General features: G+C 49.3%; 1 protein-coding gene across 2 annotated transcripts; it reads right to left on the bottom strand.

Moving 5' to 3' along the window:
• Window positions 1-1,833: 1,833 nt before the first annotated feature.
• Klhl36 (kelch like family member 36) lies at window positions 1,834-15,550 on the bottom strand. Of its 2 annotated transcripts, XM_031341570.1 has the most exons (5): window positions 15,364-15,550; window positions 12,730-12,806; window positions 7,642-8,712; window positions 4,559-4,716; window positions 1,834-2,518 (listed from the first exon to the last, which is right to left on the bottom strand). In XM_031341570.1, exons 2-5 carry the CDS (start codon window positions 12,787-12,789, stop codon window positions 1,966-1,968), a joined length of 1,842 nt encoding a protein of 613 aa, XP_031197430.1. In that variant the 5' UTR covers window positions 12,790-12,806; window positions 15,364-15,550; the 3' UTR covers window positions 1,834-1,965. The 2 variants fall into 2 exon arrangements, with proteins under 2 accessions (XP_031197430.1, XP_031197431.1); XM_031341571.1 differs by lacking the exon at window positions 4,559-4,716 and having other exon boundaries at window positions 7,673-8,712.
• Window positions 15,551-17,042: the final 1,492 nt, after the last annotated feature.

Raw genomic sequence — 17,042 nt, 5'->3', positions numbered from 1 at the left:
TTGTTTTGTTTTGTTTTTTGTTTTTCGAGACAAGGTTTCTCTGTATAGCCCTGGCTGTCCTGGAACTCACTCTGTAGACCAGGTTGGCCTCGAACTCAAAAATCCACCTGCCTCTGCCTCTGCCTCTGGGATTAAAGGCGTGCGACACCAACGCCCAGCCAAGAAAATCTTTAAAGAGAGAGAAAGAGAGAGAGAGAGAGAGAGAGAGAGAGAGAGAGAGAGAGAGAGATCCAGTTGATCTTGGAATAGGGATGGGCACCCTGTCCTGGAGTTTGGTATTCGGGAGTGGAGAAGGGATGGAGTTTCAAAACCAAAGTGTGGAAAATGGTGGAATGATGGGGTGGGGTTGGGCAGTTAGTGCAGGACTTCTCAGAGCCTTTAATACATAGAAGGGTGTCTGTTTGCATGCCCTGCAGAAGTGTTCAACTATCCAAGAGCCCTTTGGGACATCTACATGCAGGAGCTGACTGGATATGTAGGTTGCTTACATGGTAGTGCTGAAGGCCAGGGACTCATTTCTCAGAGGAGTCTCCCCTTTCCCAGATCACTGCAGAAGCAGACTGACCAGAAGCACAGTGAACCTCAGCAGGAGGGAAGAAAACGCAGAAAAGTGAACTGAGAATCTGAGTATGGAACAAATCCTTATGACCCTAGCACTTGGGAGGCAGAGGCAGGAGGATCAAGAGTTCAAAGCCTGCCTATGCTATAAGGGAACTTATCTCCAAAAAGTCCAATCAGTGAGATGAGGCTTTGCTGGAGAGGAGTTACCCTGACCCTGTAAGAAGTGAGGTGTGGCCAGATGGCAGCACTTGGGAGGCAGAGGTTGGTGGATCTCTGAGTCCGAGAACAGCCTGGTCTACAGAATGAGTTCCAGGACAGCCAAGGCTATATAGAGAAACCATGTCTTGAAACAAACAAAAGAGATGAGGTATGGACAGACAAAAGCACCAAAGAGTCTGACTGGGTATGGTGGCTATGCCTGTGATCCCAGCACTCAGGAGCCTGACGCAGGAGGATCACAATGTGTTTGATGATAGCCTGGGCTATAGCGTGTGACCCTGTTTCAAAGAAAAAAGGAAAGAGATTGAGAAACGGCATCTTCCCGGCATGGTAGAACCACTTAGCAGCAGCAAGCAGAACCAAGACAGTTGCTAGAGCTGGGGAAGGAACTCAGATACCTTTTGGGGACCAGAATGCTCATTTATGCTCCTGATGGCTGGACTAGCCTAGAGGGCTACCTTTTCATTTCTGAGAAGATAAAGGTAGATTTAGAGACCTCACTATGATAATGACAGGAGGTGGGCAGCTCACAGTACAGAATATTGTACAGAAACACCTCCTGGCCATTTTCCTCACTCCGTTTTCCTCAATGACCTATATAGAGTTCACAAAGATTACTAGCCATGGAAGATGGCACTGTGCAGAAAAGAATCAGCTGCTATGGAACTTTCAACAAGACAGTCAAGAGTCCCCAGGTCTCGTCTGCCTGTCCAGGGAGCTTGGGGTCCCCATGTCTTTAAATGCACATCGGATATGCTTGCTCTTGCCTGTGACAACTGAATATAGAATGCAGCTGATGCTCACACCTCAAGTCTCTGGACCGGCCTCTTCCTGGCCCTCAGCACATAGTGGGTGTCTGTATGAGAGTTTAGCCAGATTTGGAGAGGCCCAGACCTTGGAGACCCCGAGATTTACTGCAAAAATTTCCATATAGTCCGTGAGCCAGCTACTGTTGGCAGGGACAGACTTGGAGACCTTTGGGAGTGTGTGGCCTGGGAAGAAGAAGGTCTGTGCAGACATGAGGGCCCTGATGTAAGTATTCAAACAAGATAATATGTGAAACTGTGAAGAATATTTAATTCTTATTTACTGTGGTAGCATAGAAAGACCAGGAATGAAAAAAGTACAAAAAGCTGCTAGGAGTGAATGTCGAGGACACAGCTGCCTCTATGAGTGCCTCGGGGGTCACTGACCTCGGTCCTGCGGTTTGTCCTTGTTTCTCTTCTTCTTTTCCTCCAGCCTTGGGTTGAGGGCGCACACACAGGCCGACACACCAGCAATGGCGTTGGGGAGGTCTGGACCCCGGCTCCACCTGTTGGCCTCGTGATCATACACCTGCACAACTCTGGAGAAGGCTGTGCTCTCCCAGCTGTAACCCCCCAGGATATAGATGCGGCCTTGCCACACGGCCACGCCTGACTCACTGTTGGCCTGCAGCAGCGGGGCCACTCGAGTCCACTGGTTGCACTGTGGGCTGTAGGCCTCCACACTCAGCACATCAAAGCGCTCCATGGACTCCATGTGGTCGTCGCTGCCCCCGATGGAATAGATGCTGTCGCCCAGGCTGCACATGCTGTGCCAGCCCCGAGCTGTTGTCATGGGCCGCTTCTCCTCCCACACATCCGTCCGGTGGTCATAGCACAGCAGGTTCTTGCGGTATGGGCCAATCTGGTAGTCATGGCCCCCTGAGATGTACACAAAGTCTTTGTAGATGGTGCCCGCATGGCCATAGGTGAACCTGCAGAGAGGCCGGAGGACAGAAGAGCTCAGGGATGGTAGCCTGCTTCAATGGACAAGGGGTACAGAATGCAGGTGAGCACGTGGCCCCCGTGTCCAGGAGGATGCATAGGAACATTGGGCTTTCTGTGCAGTTTTCTTTTCTTTTCTTTCTTTTAAAAAAAGATTTAATTAATTAATTAATCAATGTATATGAGTAAACTGTAGTTGTACTGATGGGTGTGAGCCATTGGGTTGCTGGGAATTTGAATTCAGAACCTCTGCTTGCTCTGGTTGGCCCCACTTGCTCTGGCCTAAAGATTTATTTATTATTATATTTAAGTACACTGTAGCTGTCTTCAGACACACCAGAACAGGGCATCAGATCCCATTACAGATGGTTGAGCCACCACGTGGTTGCTGGGATTTGAACTCAGGACCTCTGGAAGACAGTCAGTGCTCTTAACCACTGAGCCATCTCTCCAGCCCCTGTGCAGTTTTCTGTAAGCTTGACTCCTCTAAACATTACCAAAGGGTGAAAAAAAAAAAAAAAGAGACAGAGAAGAATGTATAAGAATGTATATCTAGGTCTGTGATCACGACTTTAATCCTAGCACCTAGCAGGCAGATCTCTGTGAGTTCCAGCCAGCCATAGAGGGCTGGCAAGATGGCTCAGTGGGTAAAAGTGCTTGCTGCCAAGCCTGACAACCTGAGTTTGATCCTTGGAACCCACATGGTGGAAGGAGAGATTAACTCCTGTGAGTTGTCTTCTGACTACATGTGTGCTATGGCACCTGAATGCACACACATAACAGACACACACAATAAGTGACTGTAAAAGACAAAACCCCCAAATAAAGCTCAGGAACATGAACATGAAGCCCGTGTCATGTGGTTTAGTTGGCAATCAGGGCAGAAGAAGGCTGGGATGGCATTCAGGGCAAGAGCCCAGGGCAGGTAGAAGAGACAGGTCAGTGCAGCCCGTAGCTCAGATGGGGTTGGTGTAGACCCTGCTATGGCTGGACAGGAAAGTATAAATGTCAGTCATGTGCACACTGCCAATATTGCCGTGGATGGAGGCCACCCCAACAGAGGGCACATGAAGTCTCCTTAGGAATAATTCCACCCCTACACAAGTGTTCTAAGAAGGTGGTGGTGGTGGCACCTGCTCTTAGCATGACTACCAGCTTCACTTCACCCGTAAATAACGATAGGGTACTCACCCCGGGAGCCCATCAACAGGCAACCACTTACACCACTGACCATTGCTTACTGTCACTCTCTGGATGCTTCTCCACTCACCAGGCTGCTATGGATGCCCAGGGCCTATTCACGGTGACACTTGCTCACCAACAGCATCTAGGAATTACCCCCTGGTTTCTAGAATCCATATTTATTTATTTGAGATAAAGTCTCAGTATGTAGCCTGGCATGGCCTCAAACTCAATCTCCTGCCTCAGCTCCCTGGAACCAAGTCCCCTAGAAACCTAGTATATCCCACAAATAGATTGGTTCAGAGAGTCTGGGTTCAGGTATAGCATAGGGGTGGTAACCAGGTGGCATCCAGGTTTGGCAGATCCCTGACACAACCCACATTCAGTGACCCAATACCCAGTTACAGGCCTGGAAAGGGGAGGGTGCACCACTACTACCCCAGGTGTTCCCTGCCTGCTGGAGGCCATGGGAGAATGTCATGGAGAGATGGTGTCTAATTTTCCCCAGGCTGTGGTGTGGTACCCACTTTGTAGGTGAGCAAATGAAGCCTGGGTAGGGTGGAGCTCCTGCCTCTCTGGACTCATGCCTACACTCACCCAGCCAGGTCTTCTGGTGTGACACTTACCATCCCATATCAACATTCACTCTCTGAAGTGAATTGACCCCAGTCAATTCAGAAACTGGGGGATGTTTGTCTTGGTGGCAAGGCCTGCAAACCGCCCTCAGTCCCTCATGACCTTGCTGGCTGTGACGAAGCTAGGACATTTATGAAAACAGTAATCAAGGCTAAACTTTATCTTGTGACAACATCAGCTCCCAGCATGGGCCTTAAGCCTTCATCTGTCACCTTGGCAAGCCAGCCACATAGGTCCAGGAGTTGGTCTTGGGACTGTAGGTCTCTACCGAAGACAGTGCTCCGTTCTCGTTCCGGCCACCAACAGCCACCAGCATGTCTTCAATGGAGGCTAGGTAGAAATCCACACGGCGCTGGTTCATGGATGCCACCTGTGAGGGAGGCGACACCTGAAGCTTCCCTTCCCAAGCCTTGGCACCATGTTCCTCAACTGTGTCCACAGAGTGAATGGCGCAGGAGGGCCAGACAGTGTGTGGATGTGCTAGGGAGAGGGGCCTGGTGGGAATTCTGAGAACCCCTGATACTTACACTCTTTTCCCTAATCGGTACATGGGAACATGCTTCTTCACCCTGGTTTAGCTGTGTGGTCAACCTTGTGGCCTGGCATCATGCAAGAAATGAATACGTTTCTAAAACAAACAAACAAACCACCAGACTGGAGAGATGGCTCAGCTGTTAAGAGCACTTGTTCTTACAGAAGATCCAGGTTTAATTCCCAGCACCCACATGGCAGCTCACAACTGTCCATAACTCTAGCACCAAGGGATCCACTGCTCTTCTGACCTCCTCAGATATCAGGTATATGTATAGTGCTCAGACATCTATGCAAGCATGATACCCATACACATAAAATTAAATAAATCCATATAAAATTAAAACATTTCAACAAAAGCTAGCTTTCCCTTCTCCCCCCATCAGATGTATGTTCATGGACCTAGGAAGGAAACCTGGGATTCCAGCATGATGGGCGAACACCTACAAACCCTAGGGATTATAGCACAATCCAGCTGGAAATTTTTTTTTTTAAAATTAATGCTGACCCACTGGTTACTCTCCATGTTAACTGAGCAGAAAGTGACACTCAGCAGGCAGGCAGAGAGTAGAAGTAGCCTGGATCACACAGGAGACCGCAGGCCCAGCCTCTGCCACCAACCGTTCAGGAGGGACTCCAAAGTTGGGCTTCCCTGAGGCCCTGTTATGGTTTGAATATGCTTGGCCCAGGGAGTGGCACAATTAGGAGGTGTGGCCTTGTTGAAGTACTTGTGTCACTGTGGGCATGGGTTTTAAGACCCTTATCCTAGGTGCCTGGAAGCCAGTCTTCTGCTAGCAGCCTTCAGATGAAAATGTAGAACTCTCAGCTCCTCCTGCACCTGCCTGGACGCTGCCATGTTCCCACCTTGATGATAATGGATGGACTGAACCTCTGAACCTGTAAGTCAGCCCCAATTAAATGTCCTTTAAAAGACTTGCCTTAGCCATGGTGTCTCTTTACAGCAATAAAACCCTAAGACAGACCCCACTTAGCTTTTAGTTTTGTTTTATTTTTTAATGTGTTATTATTGTGTATATGTGTGTATGGGGGCATGCATGCCATGACACGCGTGTGGACGTCAAAAGGCAACTCTGAGTTGATTCTCTCCTTCCATTTATGTGGGTTCCAAGAACCAACCTTAAGTTCACCTTAAGTTCACCTCTTTACCTTCTAAGCCATCTTGCTGGCCCAGATTAGAGTCTTGAGAACTGAACTGAAAGGTCACTGGGGATCCATCTGGTTTTGGTTTTGCGACAGGACAGGGTCTCAATCTATGGTCCAGGACGATCTGGAATCATTATGTGGCCCAAGTTGGCCTCAGACTTGCGGCAATCCCCCTGCTTTAGATTCCTAAATCCTAGGATTAGAGGTGTCAGCCACTAGACCTGATTGGCATGGAGTTCAGCAAACCCTGGGGGTTTACTGGTCACACAGAGGTGTGAACGTGAAGATAGATTTCGGTGGGTGGCAGTCTAGAGAGATGATTGTTCAAGGGTCACTTCACTTCAGCCATATGTTTGCCAATTAGCTCTGGCTACGAGGCTACAAGCATATCCAGAGGTGAAATGAGAAACTTGGTGAGAAGTCAAGGAGCCAGCCTGAAACTCCTGAGCCTTCACTAGCTCGGGGTGATGGCCCCCATAGGCTCAGATACTTGATTGTTTAGTTTTCAGCTAGTGAACTGTTTGGGAAGGATTAGGAGGTATAGCTTTGTTGGAGGAAGTGTGTCACAGGGGTGGCGGGGGGGTGGGGTGGGGTGGTGGTGGTGGTGATGAGCTCTGAGGTTTCAAAAGCCCATTCCAGGCCCAGTCTCTGGACCTGCTGCCTGTGGATGAAAATGTACAGCTCTTAGGTACTGCTATGCCACCATGCCAGTCTGCTTTTGGCCATGATGATAAAGGACTAAATAACTCTGACATTGTAAGCAAGGGCCCATTAGATGCCTTCTTTAGAAAGTTATTTGTTTTACATTACACATATGGGTGTTTTGCCTGCATGTATGTATGTGTATACTTTGTGCTCATGGAGGTCAAAAGAGGGCATCGGATCTCCTGGAACTAGAGTCATGCATGTTTATGAGCAATCCTGCGGGTGCCAGGAACTGAACTCTGGTTCTCTGCAAGAGCAATACATGCTCTAAACCTCTTGAGCCACGTCTCCAGCCCTACATGCTTTCTTTTACAAGAGTTGCCTTGGTCTCAGTGTCTCTTCACAACAATAGAACACTAAGACACTCAGCTAGGGTGGGTTAACAGGGCTGACATGTGGGCTCCATGCTTGCCCTAGGTTGCGTTGAGCTCTGTTGTCTCCTGAAAATTACTCCCCAAACCTCTCCACAAGACAATCCCAGCAGAGGCTCTGAGGCCTGGGGGCCCTGTCATGGAGTTTGGAGCAGCCACTGATACTTAGTATCTGTTAGTGACAATTAAGTAAGAGTAGCAGGCACATTTCATGCTCTCGATGACCACACAGGGCCAGTGGCCATTGTGTTGGACACAGAACAGACCCAGAATGCTCCCATGAAGGCAGAAGGTTCCATTTATGAATGCTGCTTTGGATTACAGCCCTTCCCATGGCAGCTGCTTGGCCTTCCCTGATCCAGGTCTAGGTCGGCCACAATGATGTGGCTCATCACCTTATCATCATGCCTCTCTCAGAAGCAGGGCAGTCACCAAGGCGCGGAACCAGGAAGCCACCGTGTGAGGTTAGAGAGCTACAAAGAGGCCTGCCTCAAGAGGATAGAATTAATCTACTTTAATCTCACCTTGATCCACTGTTTACGGCGGGGGTCATACCTATAAAGAAGGTTGGAGGCTGCGTTCCCTCCGTTGTCTCTCGAGAAGCTGCCCCCAGCAATGAAGATGAAACCCCCCAGCACAGCGACGCAGTGGTGGCTCCGGCGGGCCGGCAGGGATGTTTCCTTCACCCACTGCTCGTTCTTGGTGTCTAGGTAGCAGGTGTCATCGCTCAGCTCCAGACACCGCTCAGAGACCTCGCCACCCACAAAGAGCAAGCATTCCTCCGAACGCAGTAGCGTTCGCTTCGTCTGCAGGACAGGCTGGGCCATCAGGCTGTTGTGGTAATGCATGGCCTCCTCCACAAAGCCCTCGCCGTTGGCCTCGCTGGGCAGCAGCGAGCCCATGGCCAGCTTCACCCGCTGTAGCAGGATGTCCTCGGGGAAGAGGGGGAAGCGGATATTCTCCAGCACACGGCAGGTGTACATCTCGCGCTCCGGCTGCTGTGTGAGCCACTGCAGAGCCACCTGCAGCAGGTCATATTCCCACTTGTGCTGTACCTGACCACTGCTCAGGTAGATACACAGCTTCTGCACAGAGATGGACTGCAGGAAGTCAGGCGTGAAGGACAGCGTGCTGAAGTGGTTCAGTACGAAGCTATCAATGAAGGCATCGAGCCGCTTGAGGCTGTAGATGGAGGCCAGCTCCTGCAGGTAGAGATAGTTGTCCTCGCTCACCTCCTGCTCCAGGTACTCGCAGCAGAAATCCACCACGGTCCAGATCTGCAGCAGATGTGCCGTCTCCAGGATGTAGTCAATGTTGCTGCCGTCCAGTTCCAGCTCGCTGCTGTAAAGGAAATCCACCACGGCCTTGAGCCCCACATAGGAGGTGCCCACCAGCTCCACCTCCTTCTGGAAGGCTTCGCGCATGCCCAGTGTGAACATGGAGTTGAAATAGTCGCTGCACACAGCCAGAAGGTTGCGATGGGCTGGCACTTGCTGCTCTTCGACCACCAGGACCACGTCGCAGAACAGGCCGTGTAGCCGCTGCTCATTCAGCCGCTGCAGCACCATGGTAGAGTGGTCAGGCCAATGGTACACCTGCACAAGAAGGTGTGTCAGGGAGAGGAACACTGGGCTGTCACCCATGGCCTGTCGCAACCACAGTCAGACCCCAGAGGTCATGATACAATTGTGATGATGGAACACGAGCCCCGGAAGTAAACCCCAGAGCATCACAGCGCTTCTGAGAGCATGTATCTTCTGCCTTCTTTCCCTCCCTCCTCAAATAAGTTTTAAAAATTTGGCTGGGCATGGTGGCCCATGCCTATAATCTTAGCACTCAAGAGGCAGAGGCTGGTGGGCCTCTGTGAGGTCAAGGCCAGTCTGATCTACCTAGAAATTTCCAGACCAGCCAGGACTACACAGAGACGCTGTCTCAAATAAAATAAAACAAGTGAGTAACATCATATACTAGCCCATGTGCACATTCAACGACAGTGTGAATGTGGAAGGGAGAAGACAGCTTTCTCTCATTCCACCCGGAACCTCTGTGGCGTGAAGTTTAGGTTGTCTGGCAGACGTGAGCAGTAAGGGATTTTCCATTTTGAACCTTCTAGCCAGCCCCACTTTATATATTTCCTAGAAACTATCTGCTTGGCAAATCTCTGTGAGTTCAAGGCCAGCTTGGTCTACAGTGGGAATTCTGGCACATCCAGGGCTATTACACAGAGAAACCCTGTCTTGAAAAATTGAAACAACCAGGAACTGTCTGCTTGCTTCCTGTCTTCCTTTATAACCAGGAGTCTAAGAGCTTACTTTTTTCTCTTTCCTTTCTTTCTTCTTCTAGGTTGTGACAGATGTTTTGTAAATGTTTTCCCATCAGAAAAGTGGCACTCCCTAGGGAGAAGCCCCTAAATCCAGATAGACTAACTCTGCCTCCTGCTGGCTATGTGGTCTTAGGTTAACCACAGACCCTCTCTAACTCTGCACATTTATAATTTAGAGTTAGGAATCAGTCCATGGGACAGCCCAGCGGGCACTTGAGAAGCTCTGGCTGTGTTTGAGGCCCTCTGGGGAGGCAGCCTTCTCTGTCTTACAAAAGGCTGAATTCACAGTCATGTTAACCCCTCTGCCCTCATCCACTGCCCAGTCTCGGGAGCCCACAGCCGTCATCACCTATCTGATGCATGTTCTTGGATCTTAGGCTGAGAACCCAGGGACACAGCTGTAGGAATGCTGTCCTTCTCAGGGCTCATTTTTTGCTGTCCAGGAGACAGAAGCGGAAGAGAGAGGAGAAGGGGGAGGATAGAGGAATGAGAAAAGGAGAAAGGAAGAGGAAGAAGACAAGAAGAAAACTCAACATAAGGAAAAACAGACTATTCAAAACATAAATAGCTGGTCTGTTCATGGAACAGCAACCGAGAATGGCAGGCCTGAGACCAAGTATAGAGGAAACAGGAAAGTGGGAAGATAGGCTGATGGTGTCTGCTGGTCCTTACCTCCTGGAGTAACTAAGTCTTCTCCGCAGGAGTTCTGTGGCAGGGCTCTAACTATGTATCTATCTATGTGTCTATGTATCTAAGTATCTGTGCGTATGTACCTATTTATGTATCCATCTATGTATCCATCCATCTATCTATCCACCTATCCATCTATCTATTTATTGGGAAACAGGGTCTTATGTACCCCAGACTGGCCTCAAATTCTCTATGTAACTGAGGATGATTTTGAACATCTGGTCTACCTGGAATTACAGATGTGCATCACCACATGCAGTACTGGGGACTGGGTGAAGGGCTTCATGCCTGGTAGCATCGTAGCAACCTAACCACATCCCACCTCCTTTCCTATTTTCCCTTTTGAATCTGCTCTTTAGCACAGCAGGTGCCCTCCTCCCATCCTTAGCAGATGCCCTTGGAACTGAATTTCTTTATCCCCTCACAATCCTATGTCTGATCACTCTGTCCACCTTGCAGGTTTGTGGGAAGGAGCAGGTGACCTTCTCACAAGCTGAAGAAGATGACAGGTCCTCCCCAAGGTCACCTCCCTCTTGGCTCAGTGGGCTAGATTCTCCTGCTTGTTCTTATGTGACAGAATGGCTCTGCTGTCAGTCCCCACCCCTACCTGTACAGCTATTTATTCTATCTATCCTCTTACAGGGAGGCCTGTTGGCCTTAAGCAGGTATGGTCTGGGCTCTTTCGGATACTAGTCTGGGGACTTTTCCAGAGAAGGAAGGAAATTGGAATAGACCATGACCACACGTGGCAGGGTGCTAGAAAGGCCCAGTGTACACACTAGTTACATGGGTGTGCCTGGTGCCCAAACTTACAGAACACATTTTTGATTTACACAGCTTTTTTGTTTTCCAGACAGGGTTTTTCTGTGTAGCCCTGGCTGTCTTGGAACTCGCTTTGTAGACTAGGCTGGCCTTGAACTCACAGTGATCCACCTGCCTCTGTCTCCCAAGTGCTGGGACCAATGGCATGTGTGCCACCACCTGGCTTATTTTATTTTTCACTTCTAGAGATCTGTGGGCTACAGTGAAACCTCCTACTTCAGAAACAAAGATGAAAATAAAATCAAACAGAAACATGTTTAAAAAGAAAAAAAAAAGTAAACTTTCTGCACCCCCAAGAATCACTTTTCACGCTCTTGGGGGCAATATTGCCATCTCAGAACAATCGTGAGATTGAATCTCCGAAGAGAAACATTTGAAGAAAGCAGCACACTGTTACCACATGCAGTTAGGAAATGAATGCATATGACCATTGTCGACACAGGGATCACCTAATGATTGTCTACAGCAGAGGTGGAGCAGAGCCACTATGCAAGACCCAGCTCCCCACCCCAGCTCTCACCTTAACCAGCAGATACCCTATCATCTCCATTCTTCTTTCCTTCCTCCTTTTTGCTGTTGTTTTTTTTTTCATTTTTGTTTTTGTTTTTGTTTTTTTTTGTTGTTGTCTTTCAAAACACATTTTCTCTGTGTAGTGCTGGCTGTCCTGAAACCTAGTATGTAGACTTAGACCAGGGTAGCCCCAAACTTAGGGATTTCCCTGTCTTTGCCTCCCTCGTGCTGAGAAAGGCATGCAACACCACGCCCAGCCCTCCTCTCCTCTTGCTATGGAGCTGAGGGTGAGCTTTAATCTCTGATCCTTCTGCTTCTACCTCCTCAGGGCTAGGATTACAGGTGTGTTTCATGGTTCTCCATACATCCAATGTTGGTCCCCAAACTCAGGGATCTACCTGCCTCTGCTTCCCTAGTGCTGGGATTAGAGGCATGCACCACTCACACCCACATCCCCAACCCCACCCCATCAGGCTGTTTTTGATTGTTTGCTTGCTTACTTGCTTTTTGAAAGGGGATCTTGCTATGTAACTCTGGCTGGCCAGCCAGCCTGGTTCTCATTATATAGCCAGGGCTAGCCTTAAACTCATGACTGTCTTCATGCCTCAGCCTCCAAGTGCTAAGATTATAGATGTGCTCCATGCCTAGCTAGGCAATGGCCATTCCCCTTGGATTCTTGCCTGGCTTGCTGAGGGTGATTCTAATGAAACCAGCTTGGTGTGGGCTGGTAGCCACAGACCAGTGAGTCCATGTTTGTTCACTCTTGGGGTCCCAGGGGGTTGGGAATGCTGAGATTAAAAGTAAACAGGGGCCGGGCAGTGGTTGTGCACGCCTTTAATCTCAGCACTTGGGAGGTAGAGGCAGGTGGATTTCTGAGTTTGAGGCCAGCCTGGTCTACAGAGTGAGTTCCAGGACAGCCAAGGCTACACAGAGAAACCCTGTCTCGGAAAAAAAACAAAAAACAAAAAACAAAAACAAACAAACAAACAAAAAGTAAACAAGAAGAAATCCTTAAGGTCAGGAAGTTGAGTTCTACTTTAAAGTCAGAGGCTGCATTCTCCATGCCACTCATATGGCAGTTGGTAAGCCCCGCAGGAAGGCAGAAATCCCACAGTTCTTTTCTGCCACCCTCATGATAATCTGTAGAATGAGGGGGGCCATATCTAGAGCTCCTCTGCAAACCCACATGTGGCCACAGTTAAGGAAATATCAGTCAGAACGAGAAGACTGAATCTATGCCATGGGTGGGGACAGATGGCTCACGGACCTTTGAAGACTCGCTGATTTTGTATGGCCGAGACACTCGCATCTGCTTGCTCGCTTCCATTGTGACTGATTTCAGACCTGCAATGAGAATGACATTCCTGAGCATGCAGCATCAACTCCCAGGTTGGCTGTTCACTGCAGGCCCTGCTGGCAGGCACCATTGTCAGCAAGTGAAGAAACTGTCCCATGGAGGAGGGTGAGGAAAGTCAGGTTGTCATAACTGCTGAGGGTAGGAACTACGTCCGCAAAGGGAATTGAAAGAGCAAAACCAGGGAGACCTCCTCAACCACAAGAGCAGATGAAATTAATCTGTAGGGTGCCTCAAGGCCTGGTACACACAGGAAACAAACATTGTTTGTTTGTTTGTTTGTTTAAAACAGGGTTCCTCTGTGCAGTTCTGGCTATCCTGGAACTTTGACAAGGCTTTCACAAGAGATATACCTGCCTTTGTCTCCCGAGTGCTGAGATTAAAAGTATGCAAATGCCACCAGGCTTAAAATAAGTTGTTTTATTTTGGGATTGTTGGGCAGGAGGCAGCCCAGTTGCTCTTTTCAAGACCTTAGGTATCTGTATGGGTATCAGATTCCTGGAACTCTGAGCCCATTTTATGGCCTTGACTGGGGGCGGGCAATCTCCTTTACTTATGTTTAATTCATCAAAGTCTGGCACACATCACAGCATTTAGTCTGTGTCTCGTGTTCATGTTTTCTCCCTTAAGTTAAATTTAATTTGTTTGTTTTGTGAAAGCCTGAGAGAGTTAGTTCTTTTTTTTTTCTCCTTCCATCTTTCCTGACATTGGGATTGAACTCAAGTCGTTAAGCTTGGTGGCAAACACCTTTATCCACTAAGCCATCTCAGTGGCCCAACACACCCTCCTTTGGATGTCTAAATCTAAAGTCTACCTTTTGGCTGTGGCAGAGTTTTCGTGACAGTCATCATTGTGGAGTCTGGACTACAGTGTGGATCCAAGCTAAGGGACTTCCCTGGTTGTCTCACTTAATTCCTCCCCCACATGGGAGGCTAATGACATCTGTCCTACTTTACAGATGAGGACATTTCTTTTCAAATTGCCATAACACTAGTTAATGACACCAAACTTGGGCCCTTCACCCCTGCAGAAACAAGGCCCAGACATGACCAGTGTCACATTTTCAGATTCTCAAGAGGAAGTAGAGGGTGAGAGACAATTGTGACTGATGGGTACAGACTCTGCTCTGGGCACTGTCCTCAGGGCTTCTGTGAATCATTAATTTTCTCCCATGTAACTCCAAGAGACCATCCCCATCCTATCCTTGATTCAAAACTTCAAGAGGTCACAACAAGAGTGTGAAACAACCCAACCCACACAGCATCCAGTGTCCAGGAGTATGTGCAGGGCCTCCTGTTCCTCTGCGCCCCACAGCTGTACTGTCTGGTCATAGGAGGGAAGAATCCACAGGGAGAGAGCTCCCCTGAGGCCTATGCTCTAACACAAACATGAGCAATCCTGCTGTGCTGACCTTTCTGATCAAATCTATAGACCTGACACACGATGTTCCTACCTGCATTAAAATGCCAAGGATCTTGTGAATACCTGGGAGCCAGGCTTTGGAGAACTTGGAAGTCTAGGAGGACACTGGTAGGGGACACTCAGTTAGGAATAAACCTGTTGGGCTAAATTCAGAGAAATTCTGCTCAGGAACTCCTCGCCCCTATATGTTCTGGGGTGGGAGCAATGAGCGGTGCTGGGGTTAACACCTGAAAGTTTCCTACTTACAACTCCTTGAAATAATCGTGCCCCAAAGTCCCCCTCCGCCAAAAAGCCCCTCTCTTTCTAGAAGGTTGGAAAGTGCAGCCTCTCGCTTATCTCATTAACAGCCTGTGGAGAAGAGTCTGTCTTTTCCTGTCTCAATTCTTTACCCCTTTTTCCTTATAAAACCAACATGGGCTGGGGTTACAAGATGAATTTCGCCCCCTAGTTCTGCTGAGCCCACATGAAGAATCATTTTGTTACCTATTGAACAAAGAGTCTTTGCTAAAGCAGAACAATGTGATAAGTCCCCAGGGTTCTGAAATAAATGGGTAGAGCAAGGGGGCTCCAGGGTTCCCACGGAGGAAGAAATTGGGACATTCCATCCTGTTCAACTCTCCCTGGGAAAGAAGACACAACTGAATCTTTTCGAGAAAACTAGTAACTTTGTGACTAAGCTGTATCCAGGCAGGGATTCCCCCGGCTGCTGGGGACCCAGAGAGAAGGGAATCAAACAGCATCTAATTACTGCATACCCTATTCCCCCGGTTCACCTTGGCGGTCTGAGAATGGGCACCATTGTTCCCACAGTGATAAAAACACACCGTGGGTGGGCAGGTGGCTGAGGGGCCCACCCAAGGTCACAGACAGGAAAACATAGACACCCTCTCTGCCCATCTACTTAGGGCTGCCAGCCAGGTCTCTGGTTCCTCACTGTCTGGAAGCTTTCTTTTCAAGGCCAAGGGATCTAGAGAGAGTTCTCCAGTGCCAGGCTCGCCTTAGTCTCCTGGACCATGTTTGTGGCGCCTAGCTGCGTCCTGGACTACGTGCAAGCAGGTGAGGTGAAGGTGCAGAGCCCCCACCCGGGGTCCCCGGGAGCCAGCGCGCAATCCAGGCTGCACTCACCGTCCCGGGTCCCGCCTCGAAGGTGCTGAGGCGCTGAGGGAGGCGTGGGCCGCACCTGTGCACCCGCGAGCCCGGATCGCGCCCGCTTGCGAGCCGCTACCAGAGCAGCGTACGCCGCGGGGCTATCGGGCCCGCCCGAAGCGCAGCCATCCCTCTGCAAGGAAGTGGGAGCCTACACTGTCAATGGCGGCTGGGGGGCGGGGCCGGCAGGCGGGAGAGAGGTGGGGTCTGCAGGATCAGGGGCGGAGCCTCGTCTGAAGGGCAGGCCTGTGAAGGCGGAGTGCAGCTTTACGGGCGGGGCCTGAGGAGGCTGGGGGGCAGGGGGTGTGGCCTTGGGGGCGGGGTCTGTGGATGGGAAGGAGCTGAGCTGGTCAAAAGCTGGAAAAGGCACCCAGGGTCTCTTACTATTGATGGCACCTGGCCAGACCCCAGCTATCTCCTAGGCAGGCCAGACATGCGCAGCAGAAGCTTGCTGGCGCCCAAGTCCCAGGCTCCAGGATACGAAGTGGCTCAGTGGGATAAACCTTAGGGTGGGTCTGGGGCTCCGGGATGACTGTACCCTCCTCATCTTCCCTTGGGCGGCTTCTGCTCACCTATTCTGTAAAGAGGCCTACTATTCTGCTAGTAGCCACACCCTCTACACCCTGTGGCCAGCTTTCTGCTTCTCCTTTATCCCAATCTATTATTACTTTTTTTTTTTTTCAAGCTCAGGAGATTAAGCCCAGGGCCTCAACCATCATTTCCCCCAACTTTGACCTAGTTGATTCAAAATATTTTAAATAATTCTTTCCTTTCTTTTCTTCCTCCCCTCCTCTGTCTGCCTGTTTCTGTCTCATTTTCTCGTTCTCTTGCTCTCTAGTGCTCTCGCCTGCTCTCTGTCTCTGTCTCTGTCTCTGTCTCTGTCTCTCTCTTCTCCACTCAGAGCCCTCTAGCAAACGTTATGATTCTTGCTGGGCTCCTATGGCAGGTACATAGCTTCTCAGTAAACATTTGTTGATCTTAGATCATTGCTAATTCGTCTATCAACCTTGAAGAGGTTCCTCTATGCAAAAGAATCTAGACAGAAAAGGATAAGCCCAACTGCATTTGGTGGCACACAGCTGTCACCCCAGTTTGGGAGGCTGAAGCAGGAAGACAAAGAGTTCAAGGCCAGCCTGGGCTACTTAGAGAGACTGTCACAGTAGAGGTTGCCAGGGGGAGAGTTAACAAAGGAAAATTAGGGACTTTTGGGGGATGATAAAAAAAAGTTTTGAAAAGAGAGTATTGTTAGTAGTATACCCATGAGAGTATAAATATATGTCTGTTCACCTATTACCTATTAAGATATACCTAGAGTTTTAAAAAAAATTTAAGGTAGATTAAGCAGTTCTATTGCTGCTTCAGCTCATTGCCATAGACAACCTAATTTAAGTTATTTTAATAACATATACCTTCACATTAGTACTGGAGATGTTAGGTTTGGAAAGCCAAACTAGAAGAGGCACAGCCCTGAGATGGGGGGCTGTAGCCAGGCCTTGGACAAACACAGGTGACCTCAGCCTGTAAAGCTAGCCTGGCCTCCTCCTGTCTCCCTAGGAACATAGAGTGAACTGACTTCACTTTCTGCCTTTTAATAGCATTCTGGGGCAGTGGTGGCACATGCCTTTAATCCCAGCACTTGGGAGGCAGAGACAGGTGGA

The sequence above is a fragment of the Mastomys coucha genome, unplaced genomic scaffold (assembly GCF_008632895.1).
Source record: "Mastomys coucha isolate ucsf_1 unplaced genomic scaffold, UCSF_Mcou_1 pScaffold22, whole genome shotgun sequence".
NCBI lineage: Eukaryota > Metazoa > Chordata > Mammalia > Rodentia > Muridae > Mastomys > Mastomys coucha.
The sequence above is the reverse complement of the archived record's forward strand: the minus strand, read 5'-3'. Positions and strand labels throughout refer to the sequence as shown.